General features: G+C 39.3%; 1 protein-coding gene across 2 annotated transcripts in view; it reads right to left on the bottom strand.

Annotated features, from left to right (window-relative positions):
- The window catches only part of Aox1 (aldehyde oxidase 1), a 65,715-nt gene that overhangs the window by 40,024 nt on the left and 2,988 nt on the right, over positions 1-22,703 (bottom strand). For both annotated transcript variants that reach the window (XM_069995770.1, XM_069995771.1), the window contains exons 2-14: positions 19,219-19,276; positions 17,839-17,935; positions 16,505-16,613; positions 14,752-14,878; positions 13,226-13,287; positions 11,533-11,622; positions 9,200-9,280; positions 8,528-8,672; positions 7,845-7,937; positions 6,845-6,996; positions 6,345-6,438; positions 2,307-2,416; positions 753-937 (exon numbers count right to left, since the gene is read on the bottom strand). In XM_069995770.1, coding sequence (XP_069851871.1) covers positions 753-937; positions 2,307-2,416; positions 6,345-6,438; positions 6,845-6,996; positions 7,845-7,937; positions 8,528-8,672; positions 9,200-9,280; positions 11,533-11,622; positions 13,226-13,287; positions 14,752-14,878; positions 16,505-16,613; positions 17,839-17,935; positions 19,219-19,276 — 1,403 coding nt within the window. The remainder of the gene's footprint in view (positions 1-752; positions 938-2,306; positions 2,417-6,344; positions 6,439-6,844; positions 6,997-7,844; positions 7,938-8,527; positions 8,673-9,199; positions 9,281-11,532; positions 11,623-13,225; positions 13,288-14,751; positions 14,879-16,504; positions 16,614-17,838; positions 17,936-19,218; positions 19,277-22,703) is intronic.

Genomic DNA, 22,703 nt, shown 5'->3' with positions numbered 1-22,703 from the left:
ATGCAATAGACTTTATGAAGAGCACAAACAGTAAAAATTCTTTAAAACGACTAAGTCAAAGCACAACAAAATAGGTGCCAGGAAGTGGGTACTTGCAAGAGGGCAAGGTGGAGCCAAGGGGAGGGGGAAAAGGAATGAAAGGGGAAAGGGGGAGAATGCAGGCAAGAACTCATTGTAAGTATCTCAGAACTGAGATATACAAGGGAAGGGGTGGGTTGAAGGGGTGTGTGAAGATGTTGAAGTGGTGACACAGATCGAGATTCATTGTAGGGCTGGGAAGGTGGCTCAGTGGTAGAGTGCTTGCTTTGCATGCATGAGGCCCTGGGTTCGATTCCTCAGCATCATATAAGCAGAAAAAGCTAGAAGTGGCACTGTGGCTCAAGTGGTAGCGCGCTTGCCTTGAGCTGAAGAGCTTAGGGAAAGTGCCCAGGACCAGAGTTCAAGCACCACTATCAACAACAATAACAAAACAAGATTCATTGTAAACATAAATTGCTTTGTTAAATTGCAAAAAAAAAAATCAATACATAACCTAAACTGAAGATAAAGGAATGACTGGGTTGGTGGGTAAGAATGTTGAAAGGGGTAACATTGGTCGAGAGGCACTATATTCATAATCTACTTTGGTTTATGGCAACTCCTTTGTACAACTACTTAAAGACAAGACACATTTTTTAATGGGAAAGTTATAATAATTACATCTTGCCACTGATCAGGTGGCTGTTACTGGAGTGTAAGAACTCGATGTTTACCTTCCAATGAGTTTCTGGCAGGAATTCTTGGCACAGATGGTGGTTGACCCGACACCTCCATACAAGATGGACAACTCTTTAATTATACCGTCCCCTTCTCTGAAAAAGACTCTCATTCCTGAATTGACGATGGCTAGTGCATTCTGTCGCCGCTGGGCTTGTCGGAAGGCGGACACAAATTCCCACTGCAAGGAATTTAGGTGACCCATACAGAAACACAGAATGACAATGGAGTGCCAGTGTGTATACTGTGCCACTGAATTCATGTTGTATCCTCTCTTATCCTATCCCCTCAAAGTCAGATGTTCAAAACCCCCAGGACTTCAGTACTTTGGACATAAATCTTCAGAGAGCAAAAGTTAAAATGGGATTATTACCTTGATAATAAAATTAAATTTAAAAATGGGATTATTAGGCAGGGGCCTTGTAAGAAGAGGGACTTTGGACATAGACATGAAAGAGGGAAGATCATGTGAAGGCAGGAGGAAATGACCAAGGCCAGAAGTCTGACCTTGACATCAGATACCTGTTGGAACTTCTAGAAAACAAACCTTTGTTGTGCAAGCCAGGAGTCCGTACTTATTTGCTCTGACAGCCTTAGGAAATGAGCATGTCCCGAGTCAGGCATGATTACTCCCATGCTACAGATGAGCAATCAAAGGCTTGGAATGATCTAATGATTAGTTCAGATCTTGAAACCAGAACTCAAACCTAAGTCTCTGCCTTCGAAGGCCTTGCTTTCCCCCACTAAGTTCTACTGCAAATGTATTTTTTAGCCTCTTTCAAATCCCAAGAAACAAGCAGAGGTATATTCTTGTGTCTCATTTAGGGAAAAGCCTGGTGGTACAAAAATTGTATTTTACCTTTCTCTTTTTTAAGTACTGGAGTTTGAACTTGGGACCTTTTGTTTGCACATTGCCACAAAGCCACTCCTTCAGCCCCTTTGCACATTATTTTTTTTCATAGTTGCAAATAATTTGCCAGCATTCTTCCTCTGTTATCCTCCTTTATGAGATTGGTCTTCCTTCCTGCACATGCATGTGCATGTGTATCTCCTGCATATGCCCATGTTGGCTTAGAACCATGATCTTCCCAAGCTCGGACTCCTAGTAGTATGATGACTAGTAGTGAGCCACTGACACACATCAAAATCCTATTTATGCTTCCAGTGTAGCTGAGGTGACAAATGCACTCTATCACATCCAGCTTATTGGTTGAGATGGAGTCCTGTTAACTTTTATGGTCCCAAACTATAAGCTCTGCTTTCCAAGTGGCTGAGATTATAGGTATGAACTACCATTACCAGATGTTAAAAAGTAACTTTAGGATTTGTGGGGAGGGGAGCATGAGAAAGTTCTAGTTCTAGGAATACTAGGAAAGTGTATAACACAAATGAAAGCCAGCTAGACATAAGGCCTGTAAAACAGTGGCTCTAGCTACTCCTCCAGTGGAGTTTTCTCTCCTCGGCAAACACTCCACATTTTTTTCTGAGCCCCTCAATGCTGGGATAAAGGAGTTATGGACCCAGAGGCAAACCTGAAAGGATTTCCTCACCTTCCTGGAATAGGGGATGTTCACTGAGACCAAGATTTCCTGAGACTTCAGATCCGCACCAGGACACTTGCTGAGAAATTGTTCATTTAAAGGGATCTGCCGCTCCCCTTCTGTGGAAAGAATTGACATTTTCCCTTGGAGTAGTCAGTCTATTAAGTAACTTCCAAAATGTGAGAAGTGATTCAAATTCATCAGGAAACTAGTTGCTTGGGGAAAGAAGTGCTGTTTCTATGCTTACACGCCTTTTATCCTCTGATGGCGTCTGGCTAAGATTCTTCTAGTCTAGGACCCTCTTTCTCCTCGCCTTTCTTTTTTGCTTGCTTATAGATAAGAGATACTCAGCAGAGTAACAACAAGTTTTAGCTCAATGAGACCCTTGAAGTCTCTCTTCCTGGAAGTATAATTCTCTTACAGCCTTGCCAGGAGTGGATACTAATATTACTTTTGATCGCTGCTCAAGTCAGTCAACAAACACCCATTAAATAACCAGGAACCCAATGAGTACAGTAAGTAGTGAGTTAAAAAATATCCCCTCCAATGAATTTCTGTGCCAGTGAGCTGTTGTTTTAGTCATTTACATCTCTGCCCAGCAACTGAGGAATTTCAGTTCTTTAATCAACATACTGAAGGTAGGAATAGCCTACAGCTGTAAGAAAATATGACTTCAGTATGAAAGCTAAGGGGTTTTTGTTGTGTTGCCAATACTGGGGCTTGAACTCAGGGAATGAGTGCTGCCCCATTTTACTTAAGTCTGGTGTTCTATCCCTTGAGCCACAGCTCCACTGTCAGCTTTTTTTGCTGCTTAATTGGAGATAAGAGTCTCACAAACTTTCCTGCACGTGCTAGCTAAGAACTTGATCCTCAGATCTCAACCTCCTGAGTAGTTAGGATTACAGTCTTGAGCCACAGGCACTTGGCTTAAGAACATTTTGGTGTTTGCATCCTATCACAAAACGTTTCATTGTATGACTTTTTATAAAAGGGTATTACTTAAATTGAAAACATTGAAATCTTTCTCCTGAGTATTATTTAGTAGTTTATCCGCTTGGAGTTGATATTAGTAGAGGACATCCAGTTTTCTCAGCACTACTTGTTGAAAAGGTTATATTTTCTCCACATTTTTGGCACCTATGTCAAAAATTTGCTGGCTTTAACTGTGTGAGCTTATTTCTGGGTCTTTGATTCTGTTCCATTGTTCTACATATTTGTCTTGTGCCACTACCATGCCATTTTCATTATTATGGCTTTGTACTTTAGTTTGAGATTGAGTACTGTGATATCTCCAGCATTATTCTTTTTGCTCAGGATTACTTTGTGTGATCAAGGTTTTTTATGCTTCAATATGAATTTTGAGATTATTTTTAACCTCTGTGAAGAATGTCATTAGAATTTTGATGGAAATTGCATTGGATATAGATTGCTTTTGATAATACTACTTTTCACAATATTGATGCTGCCAATCCATGAGCAAGGAAGGTCTTTTCATCTTCTGGTGCCCTCTTAGATTTCTTTCTCCAGTAATTTATAGTTTTTCCTAACAATTTCTGCTTCCTTAATTAAATTTATTCTTGGGTACTTTTTAAATTTTTTGAGGCTATTGTGAATGGGACTGTTTTCCTGATCTCTTTTTCTGCTCATCATTGGTACATAGAAAGGCAACAGGGGTTTGTATATTGACTTTTGTATCCTGCTACTTTGTTGAAAGTTGTTTATTAGATCTAAGGGTTTTTGTGGAATTTTCAGGGTCTTTTAGTAATAAAACCCTATCATCTGTAAGTAAGGATAATTTGACTTCTTCCTTCCCTTTTATTTCTTTCTCTTATTTTATTGTTCTGACTAGGATTTCTAGTGATATTGTGGAGGATGTAAAGATAATATGATATTTGACTTAGATTATGAAAAATGGATAATGAATGATTTTAAGGTATATATGTAAGTGTGCTGTAGATAAGACTTCCCTGGTAACTCATTACTTTAGCTAGTAACTGTAATTGTAACTCTGTAACTCCATAACCTTGTAACTCTGTAACTCTGCTTCTGCAGTTTTCTGAGCAATGGGAGCCCTAACCCAGAGGAACCATTACTACCCTTTGTTCTATTCCCCTCTTTTCACAAGCAAAACCTTGGCAGGAAATTTAAACTTAAGGTGTGCATTTCTTGTAAGAATCATTGGCTAAAACCAACACCCTAGCCCAAAATGCTTAAAAACCCGTATGGGCCGGCACTCGGGGCCGTTTCCTGGGATCCCAACTCCAGGTGCGGTCCTGGCGCGTCAGCACTTTTCACTCAATAAAATCTTTTACATTTTCACTGCGGAATGAGTGGTCTCACTGCTCCTCCCCACTACACTAGTGCTGGATTAAAATAGGAGTTGGAAGACTAGGTATCCTTGTCTTGCTCCTGACTTTAGAGGAAATGGCCACACACTGGCGTACAAACATACAGAACATACATGCACACATAAAGGCTATAGTCAAATACAATCTTTATAATGTTGGGGTACATTACTTTTATTCCTAGTTCCTTTGGAAAGTTTGTTATAAAAGATGGTTAGATTTTCTTAAAGGATCTATTTGCATCTATTGAGATATTCATATGATTTCTGTCCTTGATTCTTTTTGGTGCTAAAAGGAGTACATATTTAGCAATGCACTTAACAATGTAAGTAGGTAATACATGTTTTTAAGTGAACAAAACCACCAAATTTACAGAGGGTCATATAGAACTTCCTAGTAATTGTTGGACAAGTTGGAATAAGAGAAATAAAATTCCAAGACTTAGTTCCAAAAATAAAATCAAGTAAATAAATAAATATTGATTGATTGATTAGTATTTATTAATATATTTATATATCTATTCATATTTATTAATATATTTTAATATATTTATTAATTTTTATATTTATTTTTATTTATTTATTTATTATTTATTTATTTACTTGATTTTATTTTTGGAACTAAGTCTTGGAATTTTATTTCTCTTATTCCAACTTGTCCAACAATTACTAGGAAGTTCTATATGACCCTCTGTAAATTTGGTGGTTTTGTTCACTTAAAAACATGTATTACCTACTTACATATATTGTTAAATTAAAAAACACAGCTGTAGGCATTTGAGAAGTATAAAGCATGATATGGATGTCCAAAGCTCCTGGACTATCTGGGAAATATCTTAAATAAAGGGTCCCAGTAGTCCTCCTGGTTTGTAGTTACTTTCAACAGTCAGATCACATCGAGACACAAACCAATGCAAGCATGTTCGATGTAGATGACTAGTATGAGAAAAAATTTTTCTTATGGAAGATCTCAAAAAGAAACAGATGATCAGATTGGGAGTGTGTGGCATGCATAAGACCAGACTGATCAACTTTCTAGCCTTCAAAAGAGTCTATATTATTATTAATAATGAATATTATATATTCATAATTCTCTCCAGCAGAGAAATTTTTCTCCAGTGAAGAAAATTGTTAATATAGAAATGGTCATTTTTCAATAACTGAAAAAAATAAGGTAGAGGGAACAGATTCAATAATTGCCAAGTAGTTCTGAACCAATAAATAGCTAATAAACAATGGTGAGCCTTATCAGAAAGAAATGCAAATTAAAACAGCAAAGGATTATTGTTTATCCATCAGAGTGGCAAATAGTAAATTAAAAAAGCAAACAAAATCCTCCCTGTTGCTAAGGAGAGAAAAATATTTATTCCCTACTGTCCCTCATGGTGATATAGTGTTTCTGGACAATCTGGTGAACTATATTAATTCCCTGAAATGGCATGTCTTTTAATCAACTACTTTCATCTTTTAGGAATTTATCTAAAGATGTAATAATATACATCTGTAAAGGTTTAGTGGCATGGATATTTTTGTTTACAATGTTTCTAATGGAGAAAATATTAGAAATGGGTATTCTAAAATAAGTGATGTGTTTGTTACTTATGGAATATCATGAAGTTAAATGAAATGAAATTAATTACATTAAAGATTAAAATGCTATTGTAGAACAAAAAAAAATTCCTCATATAGGAGCTAGCACTTACCTTTTGATCGCAAGTTGAGGGTACAATTACCCACAGCCAAGAGAGGATTCAGATCTGAATCAAGGTGCCTGCTGACAATATGGCCCCCTAAAGACTATAAAATAAAGATATTTTCACTTCTGTTAAGTAATTGCAAAATACAAATATTAAAATCAGGATTAAGGGGGCTGGGAAGGTGGCTCAGTGGTAGAGCGCTTGCCTTGCATGCCTGAGGCCCTGGGTTCGATTCCTCAGCACCATATAAGCAAAAAGAAAAAAAAGCCGGAAGTGGTGCTGTGGCTCAAGTGATAGAGCGCTAGCCTTGAGCTGAAGAGCTGAGGGACAGCGCCCAGGCCCAGAGTTCAGGCCCCACGACTGGACCCCCCCCCAAAAAAAGAAATCAGGATTAAGCAAGTTTCTGGAGAACTAATCCTTTTGTGTGTTCCAGAAGATAAAAAGTGATTCACCAAGGACAGTCATCCTCAGGATGCACACTGAGTTTACCGCTGTCAAATGCATACCGCCATGTTTCTGATCTGTTGTCCAGCCAGAGTTCTCAGATGCTTCAGGAGAGCATGGTATGTCTGTGTCTTCTCTTCTGGGAGTTCCTGGACCACCTCAGCCAGGATGTCCTCTACCTGGGCCAGGCTGAGGCCAGCACCCAAGGTCAGTCCTGAAATAAATAATACAGCATGATAGCTTCTTACCTGAAGATTTCCATTAGGCTACTGGACACTTGCTATCCTGCTTACTGCTAGTGGTAATGGTGATGAGGTGGTGATACTGTGATAGAGGTGAAGGTGGTGATAGGATGGTGTGGGGGGTGGTATGGGTTGTGTCGGTGAGCATGGCTGGTGTTAGAAGTGGTGGAAGGTGTGGTGGAAACACTGATGGCTAAGTTCTTTGAACGCTCACTCACTAGAAGGTATTGCTCTGAATGTTGTGGATATCCCCATGAATGTGAATAAAACTCTGAGTTATTAATAGACCCACTTCACAGGTGACAAAAAAGTAATCACACACACACACACACACACACACACACACACACACACACACACACACACACACACACACACACACACGTCAAGGATCAAACTGGATTCCAAAATCCACCTTATGATAATTGCTTCTTATCTTTTCCATTAGATCAATTTTTTTACAGGCATGGAAAGCCAATCAGATAGCTACTTAATACATAAAATTTCATTGCTTACTCGTGAGCTTCTGGAAAGGGAGGGATCACACCCATTCATCTTTCTCTTCTGTATGACACTAGCTTCACTGAATAGTGGTTACATTTCTCTTAGAGTGAAGACAAAGCTTTTTTTTTTTTTTTTGTAAAAATCTGACAATTCAGGCAATTCATCTCTTGTGTAACTTTAGAGAGCTTTTTCTAGAACCTTCCTCCAGAATGCCATGGCTCAGATAAAAGGAGAATCTCTGTGCATATAGTAGCTGGGGATAATTCTCTTTGTCTTTGTCTGTAAATTGATGAACACAAGACCCTTAAGAACTCACCATTACATGCATGTTTTCTAACATTCAGTTCTTCAATTCTATCAGGAGAAATTATAACCGGGTGGAAGACACCTTTAAATTTCATTTCAGGACCTAAAATATTAGAGGGAAATCACCATGATAGGGATAAAAAGGAACTAATTGCCCTTTTAACTTAGAAATTATAATTTAACAGATACATTATCTCTATAAACATCTTTATTCTTCCTACTGGGCTATGTATTGCCAAACCATATACAGAAAGATTGGCAGGTGGATCTTCTCTAAGCTTGGAGGACTCTTTAGAAGTATCAACCTTAAACCTTAGGTAATACAGCTTCCTTAGAATTCTCTTGGAGAACTTCCTAGATAGACCAGGAGTAGTTGGGTTTCTATCAAGACATCACTGAGAGATGAAATAAAGAGAAGTTTCAAAATGGGGCCCAGGTCCTCTCATCATGCCAGAACCGTGGTCACTGCCACCATGGTTCGTCATGAAGCAGGCATTTAGGACATAGGCTGGCTCCACTGAATACACAGGGACTTGTTCGTTTCCTGACAGAAAGTCTCTTGAGCAATGCTCAAGATTAAAGGATTACAGATGCAACCTCAGGCTGCATTTCCTAAGAATTGACCTATATGAAGCTATCTTCCTTCGTCTTTCCCCTCAGTTTCCTCACAAGAAGTCCCTGGGATCTACATACCTACAGAGGTGTTCCCCATGACCACAGGGGCCTGGGGATACTTAAATTTCGCTTCCAGAAGTTCTTCCAGAGTCACTGGTGAAATCCACATCATCCTATCACCACAAAAAACCCTGGTCTTTTGTGGTTGTTTCTCAGCCATTATCTATTGGGGAAAAAAAAAACAACAGGGATTCAAGATACTTGTGACCAAACTGCCATCTGCTTCCATTCTATTTGTGTTGTAAAAGATATAGGAAATAGAGATCTGAAAACTAAAACTAGTGATCTAAAAGTAGAGCTTTGCCAGGCATCAGATTTCAGGATACAAATATGCCAGTGTTTAATTCCTTCTAAAGGCTGTTCCATGTAGTGGTTATATGCCATAAAGTGCATTTCAGTACTTAATGATATGCTCTACAAATTATCCAATGGAAAAATGAACTTCTGTAAAAGAGGAAGTGGGGATCATGCCTATGTACATTGTATCTTCATGACTGTATATAGATACCACCATCTGCTCATTTCTCCCTTGGACCATACTCTTCAGAGCTTAGAATAAGAATGACAGATGAGTGTCGCCTATTTATTGATCAGCTTTTAAAAGAATTCAAAATCAATCATCCCCTTCTCCTGCCTCCCAGATTTCACCGTCAGTTCTTCTCTAAGATGAGCTCAACTCTCCTTTCTTACCTTTAGCTCTGGAGGAAATATCAGCTCCTGGGTTGGATCCAATGGCAGAAACTCCACTTCTGAGAAGAGTACTGAGCTTGTCTTAAAAAAGAGAGAGAATACCAGAGATTACAGTAGTCTCCCTCACTCTTATTCTCAAGGAATATGTTTGGGTTTTTTTTTTTTTGCCGGTCACGGAGTCTGAACTCTGGGTCTGGGCGCTGTCCCTCAGCTCTTCAGCTCAAGGCTAGCGCTCTACCACTTGAGCCACAGTGCCACTTCCGGCTTTTTCTGTTTATGTGGTGCTGAGAAATCGAACCCAGGGCCTCATGCTTGCAAGGCATGCACTCTACCGCTGAGCTACCTTCCCAGCCCAGGAATATGTTTTAAAACCCCAAATGGATACCTGAAGCTATAGATAGTATTGAACTTATTATGTATGGCATGGTTTTTCTTATTTATTCTTATTATAAGTCTTAGCATGTATTTTTTCCTTTCCTTATTATGTTTAGAACTTTTACTTTTTCACTTAAAGGAAACACTCTGCAGCTACCTCTGGCAAATATGATTTTCCAAAGTCTTGTGTTTTGAGGATGTTAGCAAGAAAAATAAGACTTGAACTGGGTGCCAGTGGCTCACCCCTGTTATCCTAGCTATTCAAGAGGCTAAGATCTGAGGTTTGTGGATCAAAGCCAGACAGGAAGGAAAAAGTCTGTGAGTCTCTTTTATCTCCAATAAACTGCCAAAAAAGCCAGAAGTGGAGCTGTGGCTCAAGTAGTAAAGTGCTAGCCTTGAGCACAAAAGCTCAGAGACAATGTCTAGGCCTTGAGTTCAAGCCCCAGGAGAGATACACACACAGAGTTGAACATAGCATTGCAATATCCTGCCAACTACTAAGTGACAAATAGGTGGGTATATGGTGTGGAAACACTGGGAAAAGGGCTAATTCATGTCTCAACTGGAGCTGAGAGGAATAGGGTGAGATGAGATGTTATCATACAGCTCAGAATGGCATGAATGCATTTTGACACATGGGGATTATATCTTGAATTTTCCATTCAACTATTTAGACCATAGTGAACCCAAATGACTGAAGCTACAACAAAAGTGAAAGTCTATATAAGGATTGCCTACAGTGTCACTTTCAAGCAACTCTACTTTAAATCCTTTATAGAATGAGGCTGGGAGCAGACAGATCAGTAGACCAAATTTAGCCAATCCATCACCATCTCTGAGCTCCCAGTCAGGGTTCCAAGACAGTTTTCTGGCAACTCTGCAGATATCATTGGGGCTCCGATCCTCTCAACACCCCATATCTTCTTGTTGGCCCCTGGGACAGGAAAGGAAGTGAGCCAGCTACCCACACATAGGTGATCATGAGCACTTCCTCTATTGCTTCCTCATTACTTCCACTGCCTGTTCTTCTTCCTCACATAGCTATTTTGCTTCTGGCCCTTTAAAAAGTCTTCAAAGAGAACTTCTTCAAAAACTGAGTGACAGCAGGGCTCAATGTGTTTTTCCCTCATATAGATAATTATATTTGAGTCCAGAATGAGAGACCAAGTTGCCTCTCATTTTTTAAAGTATTTTTACATCTAGTTTTTAATTGGACTTGATATCTCATGGTTGTTATTCTAGCTACTGAGGAGGCTTATGGTTTGAGGACTGCTTGAGAAAAGGTTTGAGAGATCCTACCTTGACCTGTAAAACTCTGGATGTGGGGATGTCTGCCTGTCATCACTGCTAAATGGAAAGCATAAATAGGAGTACTGAGGTCCAGGCTGGCCTAGACATAAACAAGAGGCCCTGTCTAGAAAACACCTAAAACAAAAAGGGCTGGGGACATAGCTCAAGTAGTAGAGAGCTTGCCTAGCAAAGCAGAACACCATAAGTTCAAACCTCAGTACTCTATGTGTATATGTATGTATGTATGTGTGTATGTATGTATGTATGTATGTATGTATATAGTATATATTTCTTTTAAATGACACATAGTATTGAGATTGCAATGTGTATATAATATATAATTATATACAGGGTAACTGACCTGCTATTTCAGAAATTTATGATTTCTCACTTGTGTTAAGAACAGTAAAGATCCTCTTTACTAGAACAATTTGGAAATATTCTTTCTATCCAACTGCACCCTTGTATCTATTAGCTAACTTCTGTACATCTCCCTGAGTCCTTCCTAGGTTGGCTTTTTTCTATATAGAGCTGGTGTGAGAATGGGGGAAGGAACGTCAGCAGAAGCTCAACTTGGCCAACTTGAGCAGCACTTACTCCTCCAATGAGGAAGTTATCTGCTGCCTATGTGCTGAGGAAACTTTATAACAACTTTACATTTCACTGACCTTGTTATCTTCCTCCAGTTCTGGCAATCCATTTACTCCTTGATCCAAACAGCAAACCCCATTTTCTTTACTTTGACAGCAGCCAGAAGTCTAATGGTGGAAAATAAATCAGTAAGAAATTTAATGGTGATTCTACCATAAAAGAAATGGAGTGGCAGCAATCTAAACATCATAACATAGAATCAATAGGGATACTTAACTCCCCTGGACCTACATTCCAGCCAACACCTGATAACTCAAAAATGAGATCATACATCTAATATAGTGAAATTTAAACCTTAGCCTGCCAATGTTACATTACTCTAAAGTTGGGAAAGATCATCCAACATAATGCCTCTTTATAAGAAAATGTTAAATACATTTTAAAACAAACCAAAAAAGTATATAAAGAATAATTAAAATCAAGATTATTAGATGTCATGAAAGCAAATCACTTACATGCAAACATTCTAACCCACTCTAATGAAAACCTGAGTTTAGGATGGGGTTAGCATACCTGCAATCCCAGCTACTCAGGTGAGAGATTGGGAGTATTACAGTTTGAGACCAATTCAAAGAAAAGAAAATAGTAAGACTCCATCTCAATAAAACAAGCCCTATAGTCCAGCACTGGTGGCTAATGCCTGTAATCATAGCTACTCAGGAGGCTGAGAGCTAAGGATTGGGGTGTGAAGTCAAGTCAGCCCAGGCAAGGTCTTCACTAAACTACTCAGAAAAAGCTAGAAGTGGAGCTGTGGATCTAAGTACAGAGTGCTAACCTTGAGTAAAAAAGCTCGGGGACAGTGCCCAGGCTGTGAGGGGCTTGAGTTGGAATGCCAGTTAGATGGGAGGCATAGGCAGGAGGATCTTGGTCCAAGGCTAGCCCAAGAAAAAAGTACAAGATCCTATCTGAAAATTAACAAAATTGTTCCCCTGTGTAAAAATGGTCATGGAGTACCTCACATGGAAAAGTACCCACCTAATAAGTGTGGAGCCTGGAGCTCAATCCAAAACAACAACAAAAAAATTTTAAATGAATTTATAAGAAAGTTTGAATAATAGTAATTATTAAATAAGTTAAACTATGTAAAGATTTTGTACTAAGCCTGATGTATAATGATACATACTAACCATGATCAATCATTAATATTGACTATTCTAAATGCTAACAATAAATATTATAAAGTATTGCTATCATCACTCTGTTTTTATCTACTGTCATAATTTAACTTCCAAAAGGCAATCTTTATACATGTCAAGGTTGTTTGTTGCTCATCTATTCACTCATTCATTCATTCATTCAACAAATATTGATTTCAAAGCTCCTCAATGAGTGCATCGTGATGGTCGTGCACAAGGAGAGCTCTGTTGTCAGGCAGCACACAGTCTAGTGAACAAGTCTATGTTGAGGAATGCACATCCCATGTTCACAGAGAGCTACAGGAACACATGGACAGGGTACCTGGCCCTGATAAACAAAACCTCCTAGAAGCAATAACCTGAAGGCAATGTCAAAATGTTTAGGTGCTTAAGATGTGACTCCCTAAACAAGCTCAATGAATGAGGAGGAACCTTTCATCCAAGGTGAAAAAACGAATAGCAGTGGCGGATTTAAATCCTTATTATTAGTAAGCATGATTGTTGCCCTAGCACATCTAATTAGCCCTAACCATTTTTCATTGGGAAAAATATACCTGTGTGCCTTTCTACTTACTTTACAGAAAGTCTTGCCTGCTTCAATTATGGGTCTGTATCCGGTGCAACGGCACAGGTTACCTGAAGGAGAAAAGCCCAGCTCTGTTCACTGAGTGACCTAGATAGAGGCACAGGCTGCCAAGTACATGATGGAAGGAAGGACCCCAGCCCACAAGGAAGGTCTGCCTAATTTTTTGGTCCATTTCATCTAGAAAATCCTATTTGAAATAGATTTTCACAGCTCAGCCATTTGTACTGGCTTCTACTAAGCAATTTTTATACCTTCCTCATAATAGGTGCTCAAATGACAATGATTTTTTTAAAAACTTGCTCTGTTGTCACACTGCAGAACTAAGTTTAATTTCAAGAAGCTATTTTACTGACACAATTGCCCATATACAAAATGCTATGTATATGAAGCGTATACCATATGATATGTTTGGAGAGAAGAATATGCCTGTGGGTGACATTGTCCAAAAACAGAAATGTACTTATTACCTGACTTATGAAATAGTTATTCCCCTGTACAATATCTTAATGACAGCAGTACAATTTTTAACAAAAGAATGCATCTGAGAATCCAGCCTCACAGTTGATGTTTGTGTATATATCCATCACTTCAATTTTGTCATGCCATTTCTATCTATCTATCTATCTATCTATCTATCTATCTATCTATCTATCTATCTATCTATCTATCTATCTATCTATCTATCTATCTATCTATCTATATACCTACCTACCTACCTATCTATCTATCGGCAGTACTGGCTTTTGAACTAAGGACCTTGAAATTTCCTGCCTGGCTTGCTTGTTAGGCTGGCACTCTACCACTTGAGTTATACCTCTAGCAAGCAATTATTTATTAATTTACCCATTTATTTAGTGACAAAGACACTTAGCAGAAGATCTACTCTCTTAGCAAATATTTCAGTATTTCAGTATACAATACAGTATTGACAACTACTGGCACTTATAATTATGGGAATATTAAAAATTAAATGATTTAGGAAATACACCAAAATATACATTAAAAAAGAAATGTGTCAGTGAAATGTAATGTATGGATCTGGTTTAGAGCTTGATTTCAATAAGCTAACATATAGTTTGCATAACTTTGAACAAATCACTTGTTTCTAAACCTCAGTTTCCCATTTAGGAAATGGTGATGATAATAATACCTATCTTACAAATTATTGTTAAGGTAATCTTCAAATAGCTTTTAATCCAATACATGGCATATAGTAGGTGTACAATTTATGTGGCATCATCATTTAAAAATAGAACCATAGAGCCAGGTGCCAGTGGTTTACACCTAGCTTCTCAGCGATCTTAGAATTGTGGTTTGAAGCCAGCCTAGGCAGGAAATTCTGTGAGACCCTTATTTACAATTGACTACCAAAAAGCTAGAACTATCAAAAAGCTGTGGCTCAAGTAGTAGAGCATCAACCTTGAGGGAAAATGTTCAAGGACAGCTTCCAAGCCCTGAGTTCAAGCCCCAGCACCAAAAAAAGAGGGGCAGGGGAAGAACCATGTATAACTTACCACCAAGGGCATCAGTTAACTGATCCAGAGTAGGCTCGGGGTGGTTCCTGAGCAGCGTGTACATGGACATCACCATCCCAGGGGTGCAGAAGCCACACTGGGTGCCATGACACTTGGCGATCCTCTCCTGGAAGCACAGGAAGTAGAAATGCTGACCTACGGCATGAGATGGTTCTCAGGAGAGCCCTCTGCTGGGGAAGACTCCCCTGAAAGCTCATTTCAAGACTTCTCTAACTAAGCTGGGTTGACTGATTGCTGAGTTTTCTTCTCCTTCAACCATGCTATGAGCTTCACTTTGGACAGTGGTTCTGAGCCTTTGGAATCATCAAGGGGAGCTTAAAAATGCTGGGACCCCAGGGGAACCCAGATCACTTGGTGTAGAGTCTCTGGGGAGATTGTTGAGTCACAGACACATATCTGTGAAAGACTACTGAGAGTCTCAATGTACAGCTGAGGTTGAGAATCACTGAAATAAAGGAAGTCCTTCAGAAAAATGAACCAAACTACACTCAAGTTAAGAAACAATTTGAAAAATAACTTGATAGTTTTTCACGATTGCCTTTCATCTGCCTATTAGTATACCAATGTTCTAGTGTGCAGTTTATAAAGCACCCATCTTAATCCAGAAAAAAATAATCAAGGAAATACTATATTGCTTCCATACTGCCTTTCCCTCACCCCCTAAAATGTAATCTTTGGAGTCGAACTTCTTGGGGACAAGTACACTTTAGAATCTGTCTTCTGACAACATTGAATCACTGGCAGAAAATGAAAGAGTGCTCCATGCCTGTGTGCACTTGAGTACTGAGGTATTCCTCACGAGCTGCTGAGATTTTACATCTAGAGAATGTGAGGTTTTGCATTTTCTATGTTGCTTCTGCCTTTCTCCTATCTAAATGACCTCATAAATGACCTTCATTGACTTAGAACAAAGCAGATAGCAATGGCATCTGGGGAATGTATGAGTAATCCAAAGTAGGAGTCTGAAGGAGCCTTCTCACTGAAGGCTCTCAAAGGAGTTGTTGTAGGGGAAAGCCACAGATTCCACTGTAGTGCCCATCCCATGTCTTATGTACAAACCCTGAGCTTGACAAAGCTTTTGATGATGGAGATTTTCATTGAGCTATAAAATCCTGTTATTTTCTACTTTCTAAATGAAAAAGGAAAGAAGGAAGGAAGGAAGGAAGGAAGGAAGGGAAAAGAGGGAGTAGGTGAAGGGAGGGAAGAAGGGAGTGAAGGAGGAGAGCAAGAGAGAAAGAAAGAGACAGGGAGATAGGGAAAGAAGAAAGGAGGGAGATGGAGAGAGAGGGGGAAAGAGAGAGAGAGGGAGGGAGGGAGGGAAGGAAGGAGGTGGAGAGAGGGGGGAGAGATGGAGAGGGAGGGAGAGAGAGTAGTGTTCCAAAATGTACTTGAGTTCCATTTTTTCTTGATTTGGGGAGGTACAAAGTAGATAGACAGGTCCCACATAATCCAAAAATAGAGGAACAAAACCAGGCCATATCAGTGTTTTCTTTAAAAAGGAAAACTCTTCTAGTCTCCCAAAAACATCTTTCCAAGAAGTTAGTCATGGAACACTCAGATATCTCAATATCAACACGTCAGGTTTCATTCTTGGCTCCAGCTGGGTTTTACCTGTTAGCAACAACCAAGCAGCAGGCCCCGACTGCTCTACCTCTACAATCCCAGGAGCTCACATTGTCATCAGTGGTTTTTGAATCATAGAAGACTTACAAGGGAAGAGGTACAGCCTCACCTGAATAGGATGAATTCTGGTCTTGGAGCTTCCTATGCCTTCGACTGTGGTAACAGCAGTGCCATGTAGAGAACAGATGGGGGTCAGACAGGCATTGGCGGGATAATGCCTTCAGAATGCAACAGAGAAGCACTCATTACAAATTACCTCATGTCCAGTGAGAAAGAGGAAGTACTCAGAGTCTCTTACAGGCAGGTTCTGTATGAGGTCTCTAGGCTGTGCCTCTACATTTTGTTCTTAATGCAGACTCATATTACTTTTTATTTACTTAATTTTTATTGTAAAGGTGATGTACCAAGGGGGTTGAAGTTCACATAAGTCAGGTAATGAGGACATTTCCTTTGGAACAGTGTCACCTCTTCTCTTCTTTTCTCATAGTTTTTTCCCTCCCAACCTCCCTTCCTCCACAAGTAAAATTATACATGGACATGATAAATCAAACAAGACTCTAAACATGCACACAGTGAGACCAAAGGGGGAAATTCTTAGGAGAGGATCACAAAGGCTCAATAGCCATGTGCATATGATCATGTAAAATGATGTTTATCAAAATGAACTTGAAGAAATAAAATGAGGGTTCTTTTTTAAAAAAATTACTTTTTGTGGATCTTGTTCCCCTTTTGTTACTGTTTTTTACTTCTGTACTTTTTGTTTTGTATGTAAGTTTATCTGTTTGGGAAAGAAATGGTGGGTGAAAGGGTGAACTAATTTAGCTGATACTCACTAGACCCTAGGTTGAAAATGAACATACTCATTTTACAGAAGTAGACACTGAGGATCAGAGTAATTTACTCATCAACTCAGCTGGAGGATCAAATGGCAGGATTAAAATTAGATATCTTAATTACAGTTCCAGACTAATCTCAAACAACTTACTTGATTTTCTTTGGATAAGGGCTGACAATGTCTAATTGTTTGCAACTAACTCCCCCCACTAAATGCCATTCCATCTTCTGGGAAGATGCTAGGCTTAGTCTGACCAGGAAGCTGAATTTGCTTTTTGTTTGTTTGTTTGTTTTTTTGGAAAAAGAAGTAGGTAGGGTATGGCATGTAGAACTTGATTCTCTGCCCCCCCCCCCACCTCCACACACACACAAAGGGGAAAAAACACTGCTAGAAAATATCCAGTTCAAAACAACTCTTAAAAATAAAAACCTGGGGCTGGGAAGGTGGTTTATTGGTAGAGCGCTAGCCTTGAGCCTTGAGCTGAGGGACAGCACCCAGGCCCAGAGTTCAGGCCCCACTACCGGACCCAATAAATAAATAAACAAACAAACAAATAAATAAATAAATACCTCTCATTTACCAAATAATTGGACTTAGCTACCAGTTACCTTATCTTCTTGGTTCTAGAGTTGTATTGCGAGATCATCACCGTGCAAGCGCCACACCCACCCCCTCCACAGCCATACTTTGTTCCTGTGAGTCGCACTGAAGAGTCACAGTTAAAGATAAAATATTGTCCATGATTTTCTTTCTAGGATAGCCAGCCCTGACCATAGGAGGCATCATTATTATAGATTGTTAAGTATGTAATTATTTGATATGTTTTTAACAAACGATGTAGGTATGTCTTAGCTGCTATCTGTATTTTGTAAATTCTTGATTTCTTTTTGCATGTTATAGTATCCCACCCCTCCACCCTGAAGGAAACTAGACCTCAAGTTGCCCCCCTCATTCTGTCTCTTCTCTCTGTGTCTCTGTCTCTCTGTCTCTGTCTGTGTGTCTCTCATCAGACTTTCATTGCGGTCTAAGAGCTCCCAAACCTCTCTGACTCTTCCCTGATTCCTTTCACAGAGACATATCTCCTAATAAAACTCTTTCACGTCTCTCTCCATTGAGGAAGGGCATGCTTCTTGAAGAATCAAAACAAGATGATGTCTTCCATCTTGTTTACTAGGGTGTAAACTAAACTTTAAATATTATACATCTGACCGAGTCAGATATCAGTGCCCATTGTTTTCATGTTCAAAAATCTCAGGAGATTCTCAGGAGCATACTTCTGTGTCTAAAAAGTAGCTTTAAATACCTCAGGGTGATGTTCTCTTCCCCCTCCCTCCCTCCAGCTGTCACTTGATTTTGCAGATCATTTTGTGGGGTGTACTGGTCTCCGGAAGACCAGCATGGTAAGAAAGTTTTCCTACAATGACATTTTTCAGGTTCAAGTTCTCTATAATAGACATAAATTGATGTGTTAAATGAAGACTGTTTGTGTAACTTCTTGAAGAAAAATATGTCAAATACTTAAAAAAACAAATTTCTCCATGTTTTACTTTCATTTAGGAGATTTCTGTGCTTTCTTTTTTGCCTGGCCTTGAGGATGAATCATTGAAAAATGTGTAAATATTATGACTAATAATTCTAAAGGATGCTTCACTAGTCCCTTTAAACAGCCACTGCCTCAATTCCCAAATGCTAGTTTCTCTGATTTGTACCATTGATTTAGTGTTAAAACAGAGAACCTAAAAATCTCGGTTCTTCTGACAGCCACAGCGGTGAAACTAAGATATAGGATTTTTTCAAAGATGAGACATAGATGAATATAAAGTTGTTTAAAGATGAAACAAAGAGACTCAATATGGCTATAAAAAGGTATTTCAAATATTATATAATAAAGTCATTGAAGCTAAAGACACACATATTCTCTCTCACTCACACACACAGACACACACAGAAACACACACACACACACACACACACACACACAAGGATACACTTCTTCCTCAGATATGGTAACAGCATTGTTTCAGGATCCACATTTTTTTCTATCACCTATACAAGAGAAAAAAAAAAGTAGTTATGCTAAAAAAAAATCAAGAAAGCTGGTATGATGCTCACATGGGGAGGATTGTGCTAATTTAAGGAAAACGTATATTTTTAGGGAATTAGCTAACACTTCTACTCATATTTTCACATTGATTTCATATTTAGGTACGTCTGTGATGCACACATCAACCCTGAAGTGTGGAGTCTCATTCGTCAGCTCAGTCCTCCTGCTCTGTTCCTGACGCCACTGTCCTTGGTCCTGAATTATCACTACTCTGAGGTAGTACTTGTGTTTCCATTAAAGACTATGAATGATGGAGGCATAGAATTCCATTGTGTATATATACCACATTTGTTAGGAAATGGAAAGGCTTGGAAAAAATTATATTAAGTGAAGTAAGCCAGGCCCAAAGAAACATAGGTCCCATGGTTACCCTTATTTGCAATATCTAGTATATGTCTGAGTCAAGCAGAAAAAGGTCAGATAAGGTGATGTTAGGGAAATGAACCCTAAGATATGTATTCATGCCATTGTTTCTAACACATTTATAAGATGATTTCTTTGTTACTTTGTATGTCCCTCCCCCACGGTATAACCCCTGCTTTCACTGTATTTGATATTGGTATAATTTGTGGAGGGGGAAAACAAATCGTTTAACTAGGGATACAGGTGGACCCATTGCAACAATGAGATGTACAAGTCGTTATGTCGAAAACGAACTTTACAACTTTGGTGTGGGGGGTGGGGTGGGGAGGATTGGGGGAGCGGGGGGAGGATGGGAAGGGATGGGAAGGGATGGGAAGGGGAACCAAAGGAGGAGGCTACAATGCTTGATAGGAAATGTACTCATTATCTTGCCCATGTAATTGTAACCCCTCTGCACAGTATTTTCACAATTAAAAAAAAAAAGACTATGAATGAGCCCTGTTCAGCTTCTCATAGAACACCTGATGTAGATGAGGGAAAAGACAGGAGAAGAACAGAATATGAGGGTGGAGTGGAGTAGAGTAGATGAAGAAAAACAGAAAGAGACAGAGGAGCTTCTGGAATAGAATAACTTCCTGAGAACTGCGAGATTACCAAATAGATACCCGAAAAAGAGAAAGATATTCCAACCATGAGCCAGGCACACATGAGCAAGTGGGAGGAAAGAATGAACAGATCCATCACAGCAAGCGGTTGCACCCATGGCTGGGATGATGGGAACATCATGACTGCTCTCGTTCCCAAGTGGAGGCGTTCTCTTTCCTGAAGAGCAATTTGAGGTTTCTTTTATGTTCATAACACATGATTAGCATGATTAGCTTCACAAATTCCTAAGTCAGATAAGGAAAGGTCATTTCACTAAGGAAAGGTCATTTTCCCTTGCTAGTTACTCTGGTCAGCTCAGAACCCCTCATCAATGGGCAATACAGGAAGAGATGTGAGTATGTGTGTGTTGGTATGTGCATAGGTGCATGTACACATTCTGTAATATAAGAAAGCATGTGGGACATATTTTAGGCATCCTCAGCTTAACCAGTCCCAAATGGAAGTCTTTATTTCCTTCTTCTCCCCACCATTTCACAGCCTCACTCTCTGCTAGATCATCTACCCTTTAAAACCTGAGCTACATTCAACTCTTCTTTGAACCTAATACAATCATGTAACTACATCCTGCCACGTCCCTTGAAGAACCTGTATTTCTACTGTCACTATTAGAATAAGCCCTTCACTTCATGCCTGAATAATTATAACCTCTGTCCCACAGGCCTACCTACTTGCACTCTTGACACCCACAATGCCACCCACTACACCAAATCCAAGTCTATCTCACACATCTGCTCATGGCCAAATCACCTTGCTGGGAACTCAGGGATTATTAATATAAACCCTCTCTGGAATAATGGAGCCAGACACTCTGCATCTTTAATGAGCAAGCTGCCGGGGTCTCTGGCGAACACATACTCCAGAAATCCTGAAGAACAAGAAGAAATTCAAACTCCTTGGCAATGTGTACTGGGTAAATTGCCTTTTTCACTCCCTGATTATTGACTGGGAGCTTTGCCTTAGAGAAATGGCTGCTCCCAGCGGTGTGTGGTCTTCGGCTTTTCATTATATTTGCATGCAAGGTATTTCTCTGTGCAAAGGACCTCTCTCTACCTACAAAAAAAGCTTCATGCCATTCATTATTATGCTCAAATGTTCTCTGTGGAGATCACTACCACTCAGTGTACCCTTCCTTCCCTGATCCCTATATAGGAGGAAAATAAAGAAAATCAGAGAAGTTATTTGCTCATGTAACTGTAACTCCTCTGTACAGTATTTTCACAATAAAAAAAAATTTAAAAAGAATCTATTCACTGTTTATCCCAGCCTATCTATTCTCTTTCTTCTGCCTGGAGTAGGGATGAACTGGCTAACTCCAGTAGCCGTCTTAAACTATGAGGCCACATAGTAATTGCAACACAGGTAAAAGAAAGAAGGAACTTGGGTCTTAGATAATAAGAGGAAACTTGTGGTATTTTCTCAACTTTTCTGTTTTTAGGTGTACTTTCTACAAAAGGAAATTTTACTTAGGCCTTGAACAACTGTTAGTTTTAAGCCTATACTGTTGCAACTGAAGCTAAAGCTAATTAATAATATGGTGAGCACACTGAAACCCAGTTAATGGAAAGACAGAATCTGAGTAGCCTAGCCAGTACAAATTATCGTAATAGGCTTAAAGGATACTTATGTATTTTTTAGAAGAAATTGGCAGAAGAAGAAGGTCATTCTCTTTTAGATATTTGTTTCAGAAGATGTTGCCAGAGATTAGCGTCTGGCTCAAAGGGATACTGCCTTAAAATTCATTTCTTTTTCTTGATTTGGTAGATGTCATATTTGGGGGAGGAGAGTGGGAACAGAATTTAAGCAAGATCCTATTCTGCAAGCTCTTCTTCAACCAGGAAGTTGAGACTAAGATGAGGGCTGGGGATTAGAGAGAGGTGGTGAGGTAATGGGGAATAGATTAATTCCCACTGGCTCTGAACTAGAACAAGGATGTAAGAACTTGGCTGCCCTGGGCAAAGGCCAAGTCATGGGGGTTGTAGGCACACATCCCAGAACAAATCACGGGGTCACAAGAGTTGAATCTGCCCTTTTGAGAGTTCAAGTTCCCATTGCCAAAGTCCCTAGTGGATCAAAGTCAGGGTCAGAACAGAGAAAGAAAGAAAGAGAGAAAGAAAGAAGGAAAGAGAAAGAAAGAAAGAAAGAAAGAAAGAAAGAAAGAAAGAAAGAAAGAAAGAAAGAAAGAAAGAAAGAGAAAGGAAGGAAGGAAGGAAGGAAGGAAGGAAGGAAGGAAGGAAGGAAAGAAAGAAGGGAGAAAGAAAGAAGGGAGAAAGAAAGAAAGAAAGAAAGAAAGAAAGAAAGAAAGAAAGAAAGAAAGAAAGGAAGGAAGGAAGGAAGGAAGGA

Source organism: Dipodomys merriami, unplaced genomic scaffold, assembly GCF_024711535.1.
Source record: "Dipodomys merriami isolate MVZ:Mamm:240054 unplaced genomic scaffold, mDipMer1.0.p SCAF_49, whole genome shotgun sequence".
Taxonomy (NCBI): Eukaryota; Metazoa; Chordata; class Mammalia; order Rodentia; family Heteromyidae; genus Dipodomys; species Dipodomys merriami.
Note: the sequence above shows the minus strand (reverse complement) of the source record. Positions and strands in the feature narration are given on the sequence as shown.